Source organism: Festucalex cinctus, chromosome 14 (assembly GCF_051991245.1).
Source record: "Festucalex cinctus isolate MCC-2025b chromosome 14, RoL_Fcin_1.0, whole genome shotgun sequence".
Lineage (NCBI taxonomy): Eukaryota > Metazoa > Chordata > Actinopteri > Syngnathiformes > Syngnathidae > Festucalex > Festucalex cinctus.
Genome location: NC_135424.1, coordinates 22,615,830 through 22,631,713, shown reverse-complemented (window position 1 = coordinate 22,631,713; position 15,884 = coordinate 22,615,830). Strand labels below are relative to the sequence as shown.

The window sequence follows — 15,884 nt, the reverse complement described above, 5'->3', positions numbered from 1 at the left end:
TCCTGCTGCTGAACCCAAAGCAACGGAGTAGATGCCACGAACTTTCGACTTCCGTAAGTCACACGCTCACGCCGTTTCTGGCCACTGCTGCGACACACAGGCCGTGTCCCAACACTTGCACCACCACCACTGCACCCCCCAACCGCGTGCTCCCACCGATGGGTGTGAGCGCGTAGGGCGTCTCAGCTCTCTGAAGTGCTTCGGACAACTGACAGACACACTACACACTCACACCCGTCGACGAGAACGTGCCACTGAGGGGCACAGAGGCGGAAGCGCAAGCACCGGGGCGTGGCCCACGTCGCAAACAGCAACCGGAAACAGCGCAAGTGTGTGACACACGGAAGTTGGAATTCCCTATATACCCCATTAAGACTGAGGGCAAAAATGAATTCCCAGACATTGATAGTATTTCTATAGTATTTCTATAGTATATAGCCTATAGTATTTCCTGGCAAACAGCAGAAATAATTGCTCATTTAATCACAGTAATTCATCCAGGTCCTAAAATAGCGAAGCAGAACTAGACCGTGACACTATAACCACTGTGTTTGACTATTGTAATGTTGTCTTTACAAAGTGTTATTTGCTGGGTGTTGAGGACACAGCTTCTGGCAATTTGGTGGCAGAAAGTAAAATGCGCTCCACGTAAAAATAAGTGCATCTTCATTTTCGTGCCGGGCAAGTCTCATTTAGCGTGTTTGTGAATTTGGTAGATGTGTTAGCCTCGCTGGGCATTCTGACGGATGGGGTTGCCGTGCCCCTGCCGCATCTGGGAACTTGGTGACAAAAAGTAGACTAGATTTTAGATTCTGTAAAACCAGGTCTACCTTGTGGCGCAAGTGGTGTGAGGCAATTTTGCATTCTTGCCAACTCTCTCGATTCAGGCAGGACGCTCCCGAATTTCAACCTAATGCAAGGCTGACACATGCACGACTTTTGGCCACGATTTTGTCGTGGCAAGAAAATGGCACGAACTGGGAGGTTCCTGCACTGTTCACGACTAGTTCACGCATAGAACGACGAGTTCACGAATGCGTGACCATTCGTGCCCACATTGACACGAACTGGCACGATGAGTTTGCGTTTAGTTTACTCACTTTCCGCATTTGCAGGACGAGTTCGCGCAATTCAGACGATGTCGTGCTGACTTGGGCACGCCATATAAAAAAGGGGGCCTCCTCAACCCCTGGTCATTTTTGGATTGGCAGTGGAAGAGACAACATGCTGAATGCCAGAGACACAATCACTGCAGAGACGAGAAGATGCCTACTTGATATGGATGATTGGGGGAAAACATCTCTGTCAGCGGTCCCTGCCTCTGGCCTGCCTGCTTCTGGCCTTCTCTGCTTTGTTCTTGTCTGCTTGGTTTTAGGCATGTTGTCTCTGTGATGTCTCTTTGCTGGCGATCTGTGGAATGGCGAGCACTGTCCAGGAAGCCACCCGCACTGAAGCGTGCGCCACTGTCGCGCAGGAGTTGTGACCGGTTCGTGAACTGCTCGTGACCTGTTCGTGAACGCGTCGGGAGCTGTTCCTGAACTATTCGTGGCACTTCGTGACAGTCGTGGCATGGGGCGCACTGCGACGCATTGCCACGCACTGGCGCACATCCGTCCCGCATCGTCCCGACTAGTTCACGAACAGTTTTCGCAAAGTTCACAACACGGTCGCGAAATTTTGTTGTGACGAAAAATTTGAAATGTTAAAAAAAATGTTCAAAATGTTCAAAATTTTTGCCCCGACATGGCACGCAGTCATGATGGGTTTACGCACACTTCACACCATTTTACGACTAGTTCGCTTCCCTGCATTTAGGTCCACCTACCCTCAACCCCCACGCAAACCTAACAAAACCAAGGTAACTGAGGTCACAAGGGCACACACTTCAAGCCAAGCTAAGAAACAAGTCAAATGCTTTTACTATAGTGTTGTTTTCTTTTGTGACATGATCTGTAAACATTCCCCGCGTGTGTGCATATAGTATGTATGAAGGCTGCTGTAAAATGTATGTATGAAGGCTGCTGTAAAATGACCAGTATTGCAGCGATTATGTGAATGGTATTCTTTTCCATTTGAAGACTGATTTTATTCTTTTGTCTAGAGGATGTCCTCTGCTGCCATCTCCAGCCACCTTGGTGGGCAAAAGGAAACTTTGTTGAACTGGCAAGCAAAAAATGAGGAGAGGGCGCATCATGTCACGACTGCTGTCAACTGGATAGATGAACCTCTGAACATGATACTGAAGGGACAGAGCCCTTGTGACCAAGGAGAAATTGACCAGAAACTAAGGTAATGGTTTGCTGATCAGTGCTGAAAAACTTGAACAATTTTTTTATTACAAAGCAAAGTATAACAAAAGCTGGCATTTCCCATCTTGTAAAAAAAAACAAAAAACAGTTTATGTGTGTGCTTACAGTGACCTAGTATTTTTTATGAGCATTTTTGAAATGTTTACAGAGATCATAGTTGTTAAATTGCAAAAAAATCCAAATTATATCCAAAAATCTGTAATATACACCCAAAGGTAGGTGCTAGAGTACTATTTTGTGTAAGCGAATGCCCAAAATGAAAATAGAATAATTTGAAAAAGGATCTAACAAATCAAGTCAAGGTATCGCATGACCGATGTTAGCCATCGTAGCGACTAGGTGCCGGAACGCGTCTCTGTCTTGGGTGAGCAGCAGAAGAGCAGGAAGAGGGCGGACGGCGGCCACCTGAGACAACCAGCTAATCTTGGGACGGCCCCGGGGAAGACGCCAGCCATGAGGAGGTGGGCGAGAAGTGTCTGTGAGGAGCTTTTTAGCCGGTACCGAGTCCTCCAGGCGGGCCACATGGTCGAGCAGCTGTAGCCGCTGCCTCTTGATGATGGTTGAGATGGGTGTGAGGCTACCAGCCCTGGCGTAGACATCGGCATTGCTAATGAAGTGTTACTGATGGATACCAAGGAGGCTGCGCAGGCAGTGCCTGTGGAAGGTATCGAGATGGCGTTCAGCAGCTACAAAGAGCGTCCAGGTTTAGCCGACGGGAACGGGAATAATAAGAGCATTGAGGAGACAGAGTTTGGTGTGTAAACGAATGGAGGAGCTAGGCCAGACCCAACAGCCTCTCCCCATTGCATACATTGATCTAAAGGCGGCAATTGACTCGCTTGATCGTGAAGCCCTCTGATTCCTGCTACAGGGCATCAGAAACCCTCAGAAGTATATCACCATCCTGCGGGACTTGTACACGGACACAACCTGAATGATTCGAGCAGACGGACTAACCTCGGAGCCATTCTGCACCACTTCAGGTGTGTGCTAAGCCTGCGGTGTCGACCCTGACCTGTTCAACGTTGCCATGACGACGGGGTCAGCTCGTCCCTCACTTGCTGTCCGGAGGCGGGTGTCTGCCTTTACTCAACCCAAACCGATCTGGATTACGCCGATGACATTGCAATTCTCGCTTCCCTCCTGGATACTCTCTCTGATGCACTGCTAAAATTTTTGGGAAGATCCCTCCCCATTAGGGCACCCCATAAGCTGGGCCAAGACAAAAATACAGTCTCTGTCCGACTTGCCGGCGATGCCACGACAGGTGACCCTCGCTAAGAAACAAGAGGTTGAGGGCGTCAAGGAGTTTGTGTACCTCAGGTCGAAGTTTGCCTCCAGTAACTCCTGCGAATCCGAGATTCTCCGCCGCCTTCAACTAGCCCACAGTGCATTTGGTAGACTCACCAGGTATTCACTCCTCTGCTCGGCTAGGATCCGAAGGGCAAGGATGCGGTCTGCTGTTGATCGTTTGGGTGTGAAGCCGGCTTGTTGTGGGCGGCGCTTAGAGACAAGGTATGGCAGTAGATGTTTGAGGATCACTGATGTTACGACTTTGGAAGGGATGGACAGGAGTGTGATGGGGCGGTAGCTGGCAAGACTAAAACACCGGTCCTCCACTCTTCAGGGAGCGGTCGGCTGCCCAAATAGCACGGTAGAGATCATGCAGCTGTGTGGCGGAGGACACCAATGATGCCTTCAGCATCTCGCCAGTGATCCTGTCGGCTCTGGGTGCACGGTCTGATGGGTGCTTCTTGATGACACTCGATTTCGTCAATGGACAGGGGTCTAGCGAGTTGGTATCCGTTTCCATCCCAGCACTGGTGAATGGCTGAAGGGGGGCGGCACTGGCTTGTTGAGGGCTACTGAATAGTGCTCACGCATTCTCTCCAGCTTTGCGGGGGCCTCAGTTATGATGGAACCGTCAAGACCAAGGAGTGGAGAGGACTGATAACCGGCTGACGTTGCACGTTGCGACATATAACATGCCACATCAAGTTCACTTCTGCTCTTGACATTGTAGATGCATTAGTATCTCCACATGTCTGCTTTTAAAATAGAAGCAGGTTTTTGGATCTCACGGTGAGGTGGAAGGCGTCATCTATGTTTGTTTTTGTCTCCGCACACCGTGTCTGTCAGTGTGTGTGTACTTCCCAAAGTGTCCTGGAGATGACGGGTACAGCACTTCTTGGTTCATGTTCTGTATTACCTTAACATATTTTAATAATCACGATGTGGATGTTTATGAATCAATTCGTCGACATCTGAATCGCATTGCATCTGAGAATTAGAAAGTTTTCCTACCCATAGTCACCTGTGAAACTTTTTAACAACAAAAAAACAAACAGAAGAGTATGCCGTCACACCTGAAGAGCTCTTTCCTGCTTACACAAAATCACACTCTATACCAAAATAGACATCTGTGACACAAGCTCTTAATGGATTGGCTTTGTTCCATCATGTCATCATGATGCACACAGCCCGCCTCTTATTGGTAGCTTTTGCATGATGCCCCATGACCTAGTGGAGAGGGTGAATGAATTGCTATGCAGCTCATAATGGTAATGGGATCTGACAGTTCTTCAGAAAGATTTGCTACGATTTACACATGAAAGACTAAATGCAGAATCTGGTCAGTACTAGGGATGTAACGATATCCAAACATCACGATACGATATGAAGGTCACGATACGAAAATCATCACGATATTGTGGGGGCGTTGGTGAGATTTAAAAAAGGTCACAATATTGTAAAAAAAAAAAAAAAAAAGAGCTCATACTAAAAAAAAAAAAAAAAAAGCACAATACAGTGATACCTCAGCTCACGAACATAATTGGTTCCCAGAAAGTGTGTGTAAGGTGAAAAGTTCGTCTTCCGAACATTTATTTCCCATAAGAAACCATTAAAATGAGAATAATCCGTTCCCAGGTCCCTATAAAACATAATTTTCTACTAAATAAGCCTTAAAACTACACAAAAATATACCTTATTTTATGTATAATAAATGTGCTATTTTATTGTAATTAAAGAAATAAACTGTACTGTATAATAAATTTGTTTTATTTACCTTTGTGATGGTAGTTCTTAAGGATGGTAGCAATGGTAGACTTACTTCATTCGCGAGCGTTTCACCGCTTAGAGTGTTTATGGAACGGTTGCCGCTTATTCGCGCTTTCGTGCTCACCGGAGTGGAGGAGGCGTGTCCCTTGGTGAACAAGGAAGTGGAGCACTTTAGCGAGTCAACAAAAAGTGAGCACCGCCAACTACTTTCACTTCTTTCCTGGGACAAAACAGCCGTGGCACTATTTTCTCCTTTTTTGAGGTACGTGATAGCACTTTCGCTTTTTTTAGTGGCGGAAACTCCATTGACTACAATGCAAACGCACCGCCGAATCGCTGTCCCTCGCTTTTGGTGAGAACGCAGCATTAGGCTTAACACTAGCCTGTGGTGGGGTCTTTTTCGGTCCCATAATAGCAAAAGTACACTCAATATGGTCCAAAATGTCTATCAAACACAAACCACATCTGCACTCAAAGAAAGGGGGTGACGAACTGGGACGCCATGAGCGTGCGTCAGCTTCTCCTGGCCGCCACCGTGGCGCTGTTCGACCGCGTGGTTTGGTTCGTCCGCCTAAAACTAGTTCGTCAGCAGAGACTATATGCTCGCGAATTTAAAGTTCTTGAGGCGAAAAGTTCGTGAGCTTAAGCGTTCGTCAGCGGAGGTTTTACTGTATTGTACTTTTGTACATAACAGCAATGCATATAATCTACCTATAATCTCTAATAACAATATTGAGGCACTTACTTGCTAATGCAAGCACACATTGATCGCTTCACAAGCAAATTAGGTTCCCCTTAATCTGACAATTAGCATATATTTTAAACATAGAAGGACAAAACATCCCTAATGAAAATTAAATTGCACCAATAAGCTAGCCACTAGAGGGTGCTAGAACTGCACAAATGGAAATCAACGTGACTTTTTTAACATATGTGTTCCTTTTAAATATTGTAAACATGACGACGATATTGTGGCAGTTTTAATATCACAATATTGCCCTTATTGTTACATCCCCAGTGACACGACGAGGTAAGGTAGGACTCAGACGCAGGCGTAAGGTAAGCCACCAAGGCAGCAGGTTTATTTCCGGCCAACAGGTGTCTCCTCTCAAGCTGAGAGGAGAACAGGGAAGCAAAAAAGTGGAGAACAAAAAGCGCTCCACTAGGGAGGAAAAAACAGGCAAAAGGTACTGGGGACAACGAAAAGCGCTCCGCTAGGGAGGAAAAAGGGCACAAGGCAAAAGGGGTAACAAAAGGCGCTCCACTGGGGAGGAAAAAGCACAAAAACAAGGCAAAAACACTTGGCAACATGAACGAGGACATAAGGACTGTGGGACGCTTCCATGCACTGACTGTGACACTTCGGCAACGGAGGGGAGAATGCAGGTGGCTTTTATTGTTTGGCTTGATTGGTGGCAGGTGGTGATAATCATGGGCGGGGACCGGTAATTAGGGAGCGGCAGGAAGGGCAAGTGACCTGGGGTGAGAGGAGAGTTAGATTTTCAGGATAAGACAGGAAACATGGATACCAAAATAAAAGCATGGGCCATCACACCGGTGGCGGCGTGACAGTACCCCCCCCCCTCAACGGCCGGCTCTCGACGGCCCAGGAATGTCAGGGTGCTCTGCGTAAAAGTTGTCAATGAGGGAGGGATCTACGATGAACCGGGAGGGGACCCATTGTCTTTCCTCCGGGCCGTACCCCTCCCAGTCGACCAGGTACTGTCTCCCGCGGCCCCGATTACGAACATCCAACAGCTTCCTGACCTTGTAAACGGGGCCGCCTTCAATCATCTCCGGGGGGGGTGGGTCGGGTTCGGAGGGCACCAGTGAGCTTTCACGGACAGGTTTGACTTGGCTGACATGGAACGTGGGATGGATTCTGAGGGATCTTGGTAGGCGAAGTCGAACGGCGGCAGGACCTATGGACTTGGTTACTGGAAAAGGCCCCACAAATCGCGGGGCCAGCTTTGGACATGGTACCTTGAGTCTGAGGTGTTTGGCTGATAGCCAAACTCGCTGGCCTGGGCGGTATTCGGGTGCTGGTCTCCTCTTCCGGTCGGCGGCCCTCTTCACCCGGTCTCCCTGGCGTTGAAGCGCCGTCCGGGCCGCCGACCAGACTTTGTGGCACCGACGAACCATGGCCTGGACCGAGGGAACCGTTGCCTCCTCTTCCAGTTCGGCGAAAAACGGAGGCTCGTAGCCGTGGACGCATTTGAACGGGGTGAGACCTGTGGCAGATGTGGGTAATGAGTTGTGTGCGAGCTCGACCCATACCAGATATTTACTCCAGGTTGTCGGGTTCTGGGAGACGAGGCATCGGAGTCCGGTTTCAAGTTGTTGATTCAATCTTTCGGCCTGTCCATTGGCCTCCGGATGGTACCCCGAAGTCAGATTGGCCTTGGCTCCCAGGGCTTTGCAAAACTGAGTCCAGAATCGGGAGACGAACTGTGGTCCACGGTCGGAAACGATGTGTAAGGGGAAACCATAAAACCTGAATATGTGGTGGATCATGATGTCTGCTGTGGTCTTGGCGGACGGGAGCTTGGTTAGTGGGATGAAGCGAACCATTTTCGAGAATCTGTCAACAACTGTGAGGATCGTGGTTTTACCGTGAGATGGGGGCAGTCCGGTTACGAAATCCACTGATATTTCCGCCCATGGTCTGGATGGGATGGGTAGTGGCTGGAGTAGGCCCATCCGGGACTGATTGGATGTTTTGTTGCGGGCACAGGTAGGGCAGGCAGCTACGTAGTCCTTGATCGTGGTTTCCATTTCCGGCCACCAGAATCTCCGGGCGACAGCATACATGGTCCTGCGGACTCCAGGATGGCAAAACAATCGTGAAGTGTGGGCCCAGTGTATTACCTGGGCTCTCAGTTCCTCCGGCACAAAGAGTCGACGTGGTGGGCATGACAGTGGGGGAAGTGACGTTTCGTAGTGCCTCTTTGACGTCGTCCTCAATTTGCCATCTCATGGCCCCGACTATGCAGTCCCGGGGCAAAATGGTCTCAGGCTCGGCTTCCAATGGCTCGGCTTCGTGAACTCTGGATAAAGCGTCAGCCTTGACGTTCTTGCTGCCTGGTCTGTAAGTAAGAGAGAATACGAAGCGGTTAAAAAACAAAGACCATCTGGCCTGTCGAGGGTTGAGTCTTTTGGCTTGGCGTAAGTATTCTAGATTTCGGTGATCGGTCCAGATCACGAAAGGAAGTTCGGCGCCTTCCAACCAGTGTCTCCACTCTTCGAGAGCCACTTTGACCGCGAGAAGCTCCCGATCTCCGACCGAGTAATTGCGTTCAGCTTTGGATAATTACGTGAGAGGAAGGCGCAGGGATGTGTCTTGCCGTCCTCCTGACAACGCTGAGACAGTACTGCCCCAACTCCAATACTCGAGGCGTCTACCTCCACCACGAACTGGCGTTTGGGGTCAGGGACTCTGAGGATTGGGGCATTGGTGAAGCGAGCCTTTAAGTCTTTGAATGCCTTTTCGGCTTCCGGGTTCCACACAAACCGAACCTGTGGAGAGGTCAAGGCGTGCAGGGGGGCGGCAATGGTGCTGAAGTTTCTGATAAATCTACGGTAGAAGTTGGCGAATCCGAGGAACTGTTGAACTTTTTTCCGAGAGTCCGGCGTGGGCCACTCTCGTACGGCGCTGACCTTGTCTGCCTCCATCTCTACTTTTCCAGGTGACACGACGAATCCCAGGAAGGAGATGGTGTTGACGTGAAACAGGCTCTTCTCAGCTTTCACGTACAGTTGATGATCCAGGAGGCGTTGCAGGACTCGGCTTACGTGGTCTCGATGGCTCATTAGGTCAGGAGAGTATATTAGTATGTCGTCCAAGTAAACGTACACTAAGTGATCAATAAAGTCCTTTAGTACCTCATTAATCATGGCCTGGAATACTGCTGGTGCATTGGTGAGTCCGAAAGGCATAACGAGGTACTCGTAATGTCCCCGGGGGGTGTTGAATCCTGTCTTCCATTCATCCCCATCGCGGATTCGGATGAGGTGATAAGCGTTTCGGAGGTCGAGCTTTGTGAATAGTTTGGCTTGTTGCAACTGGTCGAAAACCGAGGACATCAATGGCAGTGGGTATCGATTTTTAACTGTGATGTCATTCAAGGGGCTGTAGTCAATACATGGGCGTAGGGATCCATCCTTCTTGCTTACAAAAAAGAAGCCTGCTCCCGCAGGCGAGGAAGACGGTCGGATGAGGCCGGCTTTCAAGGAGTCGTCAATGTAAGTGTTCATGGCCTGGCGTTCGGGTCCTGAGACCGAGTACAGTCTCCACTTGGGGATGGTTGATCCGGGAATCAGGTCAATCGGGCAGTCATACGGTCGGTGGGGAGGAAGAGTCATGGCCTTGGTTTTGCTGAATACTTCCCGCAGGTGGTGGTAACAGGAGGGAACAGTGTGCAGGTTCGGGTATTCCTTTTGAGCAGGTGGGGCGAGAGTCACCTGGTGGACCTGGGCTGTGGTGTTCCGGGGTGCGGGTTGTTCCAATCCGTGAGTGTTGCATTCTTTTCCCCACTCCAGAATGGTTCCCGAGTTCCAGTCAATTCTGGGGTTGTGTAGACGCAGCCAAGGGTAACCCAGAACCAAAGTGGGGGATGAAGCATGGAAAACGTGGAAGCGGAGAGTCTCGCAGTGCTGTCCGATTCGGACTCCCAGAGGTTCAGTGATGTGGGTGATCTTGAAGAGTTCCTTTCCGTTCAGCGCTCTAGCCTGGATGGTCGAGGAAAGAGGTTCGGTGGAGGCTCGTATTTGCCTTACGAGCTCCCAGTCCATGAGGCTTTCGTCGGAACCAGAGTCGATGAGGGCTGACAGATTTGTGGTGACATTGTGGTGGGTTATCTGCATTTGCGTGAGCCTGTGGTTCTTGGCGGGTCGGGGTGACGGAGAACTCACCGGTGAGCCGCCCTTCGTGGTGCAGGTTCCCACCAGGTGGCCAAGACCACCACAATAGAAACATCGGCCCTCTCGGCGGCGGCGCTGTCGCTCCTCGGGCGTAAGCCGGGCCCTTCCAAGTTGCATGGGTTGCGGCCTTCCGGCCTCCGGTGGCCGTGACCAGGGGGTGGGTTCCTTCGGAGTCCGCCGATCTTAGCCAGTTCCTGGCGACGATGATCGGTGCGGATGGCGAGGGATATCAATGCGTCCAAGTCCGTGGGGAGTTCTACGGGGATCAGGAGTTCTTGAATGGCAGGTGACAGTCCTTTCAAGAAATTATCATGTAGTGCTATGGCGTTCCAGCCACTGTTCGTTGCCAACGTTCGAAAGCGAATTGCGTAATCGCTGACAGGTTCTTTGCCTTGTTGGAGCCGGCGCAACGCTCGTGCCTTCTCTCGGTCATTGTTCTCGGGGTCGAAGACTTGACGCAAAGCGACTTGAAAGTCCTGTACGCTTTGACAGACCGAGGAACCCCTGGCCCATTCGGCGGTTGCCCAGGTTTTGGCCCGTCCCATCAGGTACGACACCATGAAGGCCACTCGGGACCGGGCTGTGGGAAATGCCTGTGGTAACTGTTCAAAATGTATGTCACAATCCGTGAGGAAAGTCTGACAGCGCCCGGGTTCACCGGAGTATCGTTCTGGGGAGGCCAGTCTTAATCCTACCCCGGTGACTGGCGTGGTCGGGACGAGGAACTCAGGATGAGGAAGTTGTCCGGTGGGAGCTGGCGCTCGACGCCGTGAGAGGCTCACCAGCTCGTGGACCTGGCTGGACAATTCCCCAATCTGTGACGACATCATGGCTTGCTGGATCCGGTCCTGGTTGTCAAGCCGGGCCTCCTGGCTCTGCAGTGCAGCCTCGACCTTGCCTGCTGGGTCCATGCTGGCCGAAGTGTACTGACACGATGAGGTAAGGTAGGACTCAGACGCAGGCGTAAGGTAAGCCACCAAGGCAGCAGGTTTATTTCCGGCCAACAGGTGTCTCCTCTCAAGCTGAGAGGAGAACAGGGAAGCAAAAAGGTGGAGAACAAAAAGCGCTCCACTAGGGAGGAAAAAACAGGCAAAAGGTACTGGGGACAACGAAAAGCGCTCCGCTAGGGAGGAAAAAGGGCACAAGGCAAAAGGGGTAACAAAAGGCGCTCCACTGGGGAGGAAAAAGCACAAAAACAAGGCAAAAACACTTGGCAACATGAACGAGGACATAAGGACTGTGGGACGCTTCCATGCACTGACTGTGACACTTCGGCAACGGAGGGGAGAATGCAGGTGGCTTTTATTGTTTGGCTTGATTGGTGGCAGGTGGTGATAATCATGGGCGGGGACCGGTAATTAGGGAGCGGCAGGAAGGGCAAGTGACCTGGGGTGAGAGGAGAGTTAGATTTTCAGGATAAGACAGGAAACATGGATACCAAAATAAAAGCATGGGCCATCACACCGGTGGCGGCGTGACACCCAGTCAGTACATGATTTGTGATGACACATTTGAATATTTTTATTTTAAAAACAAAATATACGCCTTTGTGGCTAATATTCATTAAAGTATGGTGTTCATGTCTGATAATTACACAGCGATTTCTTCATGGCCCGTGTCCAGGAGGAGAAAGAACTCAAGGAAAAGGAGGAGAGTCAGTCTGCTGTTGAACAGGAGGTGGAAGTTCCGATTTCACTACCTGAAAAGAAGAAAGACAAGAAGTCTGACAAAAGTAATGAGTAATGTATACATTTTGGTCGTCATATACCTGACAGGACATAACATAATATATTAGCCAAGCCCATGTAAGAAAATGGATAGATGGATGTGATGGCCCTTTTAGAACTGTTACTGACTCCATATTAGGGGTGAAACAAGTCCTCAAGTAATTTGAGTACCTCAAATTAAAAAAACTGCTTAAGGATTTTTTTTAAATTTTTTATTTTTTGTGCCTCGGGTGTCTGGTGTGCACTGTCAGGAATACCATGCTATGCATGACAGTAACATGCTGCCAATGTGGGGAGATTTACAACTTCAAAATAAAATCTTCCCCAAATAATACATGGGCATCAATGTGTTCTTACGCATTTATTTTGAAGTTGTTCCTGGCAGTGCGTGGTGGCGTGACGGTTGATTTGACTCGTTGTGCCGACTGGAGGCTGGATCGTTGGAGCCCATCTTATATTACCATCACAAACTGTTGCCATCAACACAGCACAATTCTGAAATCATGTACAATTGTTAAATGAGACTTAAAAAAAAAATTAGTTACGCTAATGTTGTATAATACGGTATCTATTGGCAGTGTTATTGGCTAGAGGCTATAGATAGCCGCTAAGCGAGTTCCCCATATAGGCTGGCAAGAGCCGTCAGGCTACTTTTTAACAGAAGTGGGCATCGTCATTGACTAGGATTGATGACTGATGGAGGTGCCCACCTTTTGGTGCATGCTTCAGCATTTTCAGCGAATGCTTGATAATGCGAAACCTTGAAAAAATGCACAGACTGAGCAGCGAGGGAAGCAAGTTACTTCTGTCGATCACGAACACACGGTCCTTTTCAATCTGTGTATTGTTGTGAGGCTTCGCATGATCAAGCATTCGCTGAAAATGCTGAAGCACACACCAAAAGGTAGGCAGTTCCAACAATCATCTATTCCAGTCAATGACGATGCCCACTTGTCACGATAAGTGGAGTATGCATGTGGTGGATGGACCCAAAGGCAGAGAAACACGGGAGAGAGACAAACAGACTGGACAATATAAGGAACTTTATTTTCCGGGACTAAGTAAAACAAATTTAAACAAATTCTTTATCAAACTAAAAATTTTGCCTTCATTGCCCTTTTGTGGATTTTTTTCAACCTAAATTAACAAGATGTTAAAGATTATCATGCAGCAAATATAAAGTTATTTTTCAAGTACAATACTGTGTGCTCAGGCATAGAGGAGATGCTAAGTCACGTGATGGCACACGATTGAAACACAATAGAGGAAGAGGCGGGAGAGTGGAAGCACGTCTGCCTGTGCCTGCTCTGCTCTGAAAGACAGAAGTGGAGAAGTGCGGCGACATAGCTGTTATCTGTTTGGCCAAACCGCAACTGTGCATAAAAGAGCCAAACTGAAACTTAACCAGATCGATATTATAGTGCCAGTATCGATTCGATATTGATACTGACGGGGTATCGATAATATCGATATTTGGATCGAAAAAAATGAATTGGTGGAAACTGGCATTTTTTTTTCTGTTTCCCTCAAAACTTGTAATGCAACTTAGAATGTCCTGGCTACTAACACGTTATTTCTGACATTTTATTCACAGAAAAAAAAGGCAGTTCGGACAAGCCATTTTGTCCGGCTGAGCCACCTGAACCAGTGTTGCCTGGTTGCTTGGCCATTGGCTCAGTGTCTCTTGCTGTAGCCAAGAGTGGGGCCCAGATAAAGGACATTCCACTCTACAAGTATATCCGAGCCCTAAAGAACTCAGAGGTGAGAGCCAAGGGCATTTGGCTGATTATGTTTTATGAAAAACAAAAAACAAATGTGGGGGAGTGCAAAATAATTAACTTTAATGAAGGTGCTAGGCTATTTACCTTTTACCTGGATTTGAGTATTGGAGGAAGGGAGGTTTGGGGTGTGTTTGTTTTAAACCCTGTAACCATCCCTAATACTCTTGATGACAGCACGCACATTCACCAATCAACACATACTCTCTGTTTACTTAAGCACTACTTTGTGCAGTATGTAAAAATGTCTTAAATACGTGTGTGCAGGATCAAGACAGCTTTCACATTCCCATCTCCCTGGTAACTATACTAAGCTGTGGGAAGTTTTGTCCTGGAAAACTGAATTTGCTGGAAGAGGTCATACTGATCCCCAATGCAGGACAACAAGTCAAACAAGTACTCAAATCACCAACCACTCATGTAGTTTCCATGTGTTTTCCTCTGTCTTTGGCTTTCTTCTTGGAGAGAAGCCAGTAGTCTCTTAAAAGGGCGTTTTAACCTAAGATGGATCAAAACCGTTTGGTTGTTTGTAGACATAATCTGAGTTTTTCAGCCTGAAGCAACAACATATGATAATGTGAAATCAAAAAGTTAAGTTTCTTAAAATAAAGAAATAAAGAAATAAAGAAATATATACTAGTCTGCAAAACAGAAGGCATGTTTGCCCATGTACACGCAAAACAATTTTTACAGTTGTGGGCAGTAGGGCTCAGCAAGACCTTCTCTGCTTGCAAAATTTACAATGTAATTTCTACAGTTGTTTTCCCCCATAAACTTGTATTACTTTATTCCCCAAAGTTTCATTTTGTAATGTTTTTATTGTTTCCACTGCTTCCATGTGTATGCAAATCATAGAATTTTCTTTGTCTAGTCAGAGTTCAGCCTATGTGCTATCAGGCAAATCTCATCTGCCAGGGTTTTTACAATCAGTTGGGCTGGAAATCTAACCTACATTATTATTAGCAGTGGGCCTGTTTCTTTCAAATTCAAATTCACCTTACAACTAACTAGAAAACCCACAATAGTGTCAGCGTTTTGCCATCCTCACAGTACTTGTTCATAACAAAACATTTTAGACCTAAGTTTGACTACCAAAACAATTCTGTAGCAATCAGCACACATCAGTGCATTATAATATGGTCTATTTTATTCAATTTTGTATGTTTTTGTTATGGTATTAAGTAACTTTTGATTCTGAAAGTGCTCCAGAACGTGGCAGTGTTATATGCTGATATTTGGCAATTCTTATTGATCGTGTCTATGTCTATACAGTGTTCCCTCATTTATCGCGGGTGTTACGTTCCAAAAACTGCCCGCGATAATAGAAATCCGCATTTTTTCTTTTTTTTTTAATTCTCGTTAAATATGCATACATATATATTTATAGATATATTATTTAGTTTATCACATGTTTTGTTTTCATTTTGGTATTATTTTTACTTAATGCTTGTTTTAAAGTTTTTATAAATAAAGTTGAGTTGAGTTATTATAAATGCTTGTTCATTCATCATATATGCTCTTTTTTCATTTACATTCATTTTTTTCCCATTAAAAGTACGTTTTGTTTTGTTTTTTATTTCCTTATTGTACAGCACAGTATATATATATTTTTGCATTTATTATGTTTTTTGTTTGATGAAACATCTTTAATTACCAAGATGGGTCCAATTACCATGACCATGACTTTGAATAACTGACAATCTACACGGACACAATCGACCTGTGTTACGCCTTTGATATATTGATTCTACATAGTCAACACATGCACACATGCTGCATTTTGGGTCAAGTGTTTTTCAATGTTTAGACAATTATTCAGGCACTTCTACATGTCATGCTAAACTGTGGCCTCTTTTAACAGATCATCACAATGACAACACAGTTACAGAAGGAAATGATGAGAATAATAAGTGCTTCATCAAAACCTGGGGTGAGGGACATTTTCATCTATTGGTAGATGGAATAGGAATGGGAGAATATTGTGGCATATTTGGAGTATTGGAGCAATGGTCTGGCAGGTTTTATGAGAAAACAGTAGGTGAAAGGATTTTCCGGTTGAGCATTCATAAAAAAAAAAAAAAAAAAAAATA

General features: G+C 47.1%; 1 protein-coding gene and 1 long non-coding RNA gene across 6 annotated transcripts in view; one reads left to right on the top strand and one right to left on the bottom strand.

The window, feature by feature from the left end:
* The window catches only part of eno4 (enolase 4), a 29,560-nt gene that overhangs the window by 1,700 nt on the left and 11,976 nt on the right, over positions 1–15,884 (top strand). For all 5 annotated transcript variants that reach the window (XR_013278495.1, XM_077495808.1, XM_077495807.1 and 2 more), the window contains exons 3-7: positions 2,102–2,289; positions 11,888–12,021; positions 13,611–13,777; positions 14,062–14,190; positions 15,656–15,724. Coding sequence is in view for 4 of the 5 variants with exons in the window: in XM_077495808.1 (XP_077351934.1) it covers positions 2,102–2,289; positions 11,888–12,021; positions 13,611–13,777; positions 14,062–14,190; positions 15,656–15,724 (687 nt within the window). In the remaining variant the exon portion in view is untranslated. The remainder of the gene's footprint in view (positions 1–2,101; positions 2,290–11,887; positions 12,022–13,610; positions 13,778–14,061; positions 14,191–15,655; positions 15,725–15,884) is intronic.
* Positions 11,652–15,884, bottom strand: part of LOC144001471 (uncharacterized) — a 185,964-nt gene continuing 181,731 nt past the window's right edge. Inside the window, exons 2-3 of the long non-coding RNA XR_013278496.1 lie at positions 12,374–12,511; positions 11,652–11,988 (exon numbers count right to left, since the gene is read on the bottom strand). This is a non-coding gene — a long non-coding RNA (uncharacterized LOC144001471). The remainder of the gene's footprint in view (positions 11,989–12,373; positions 12,512–15,884) is intronic.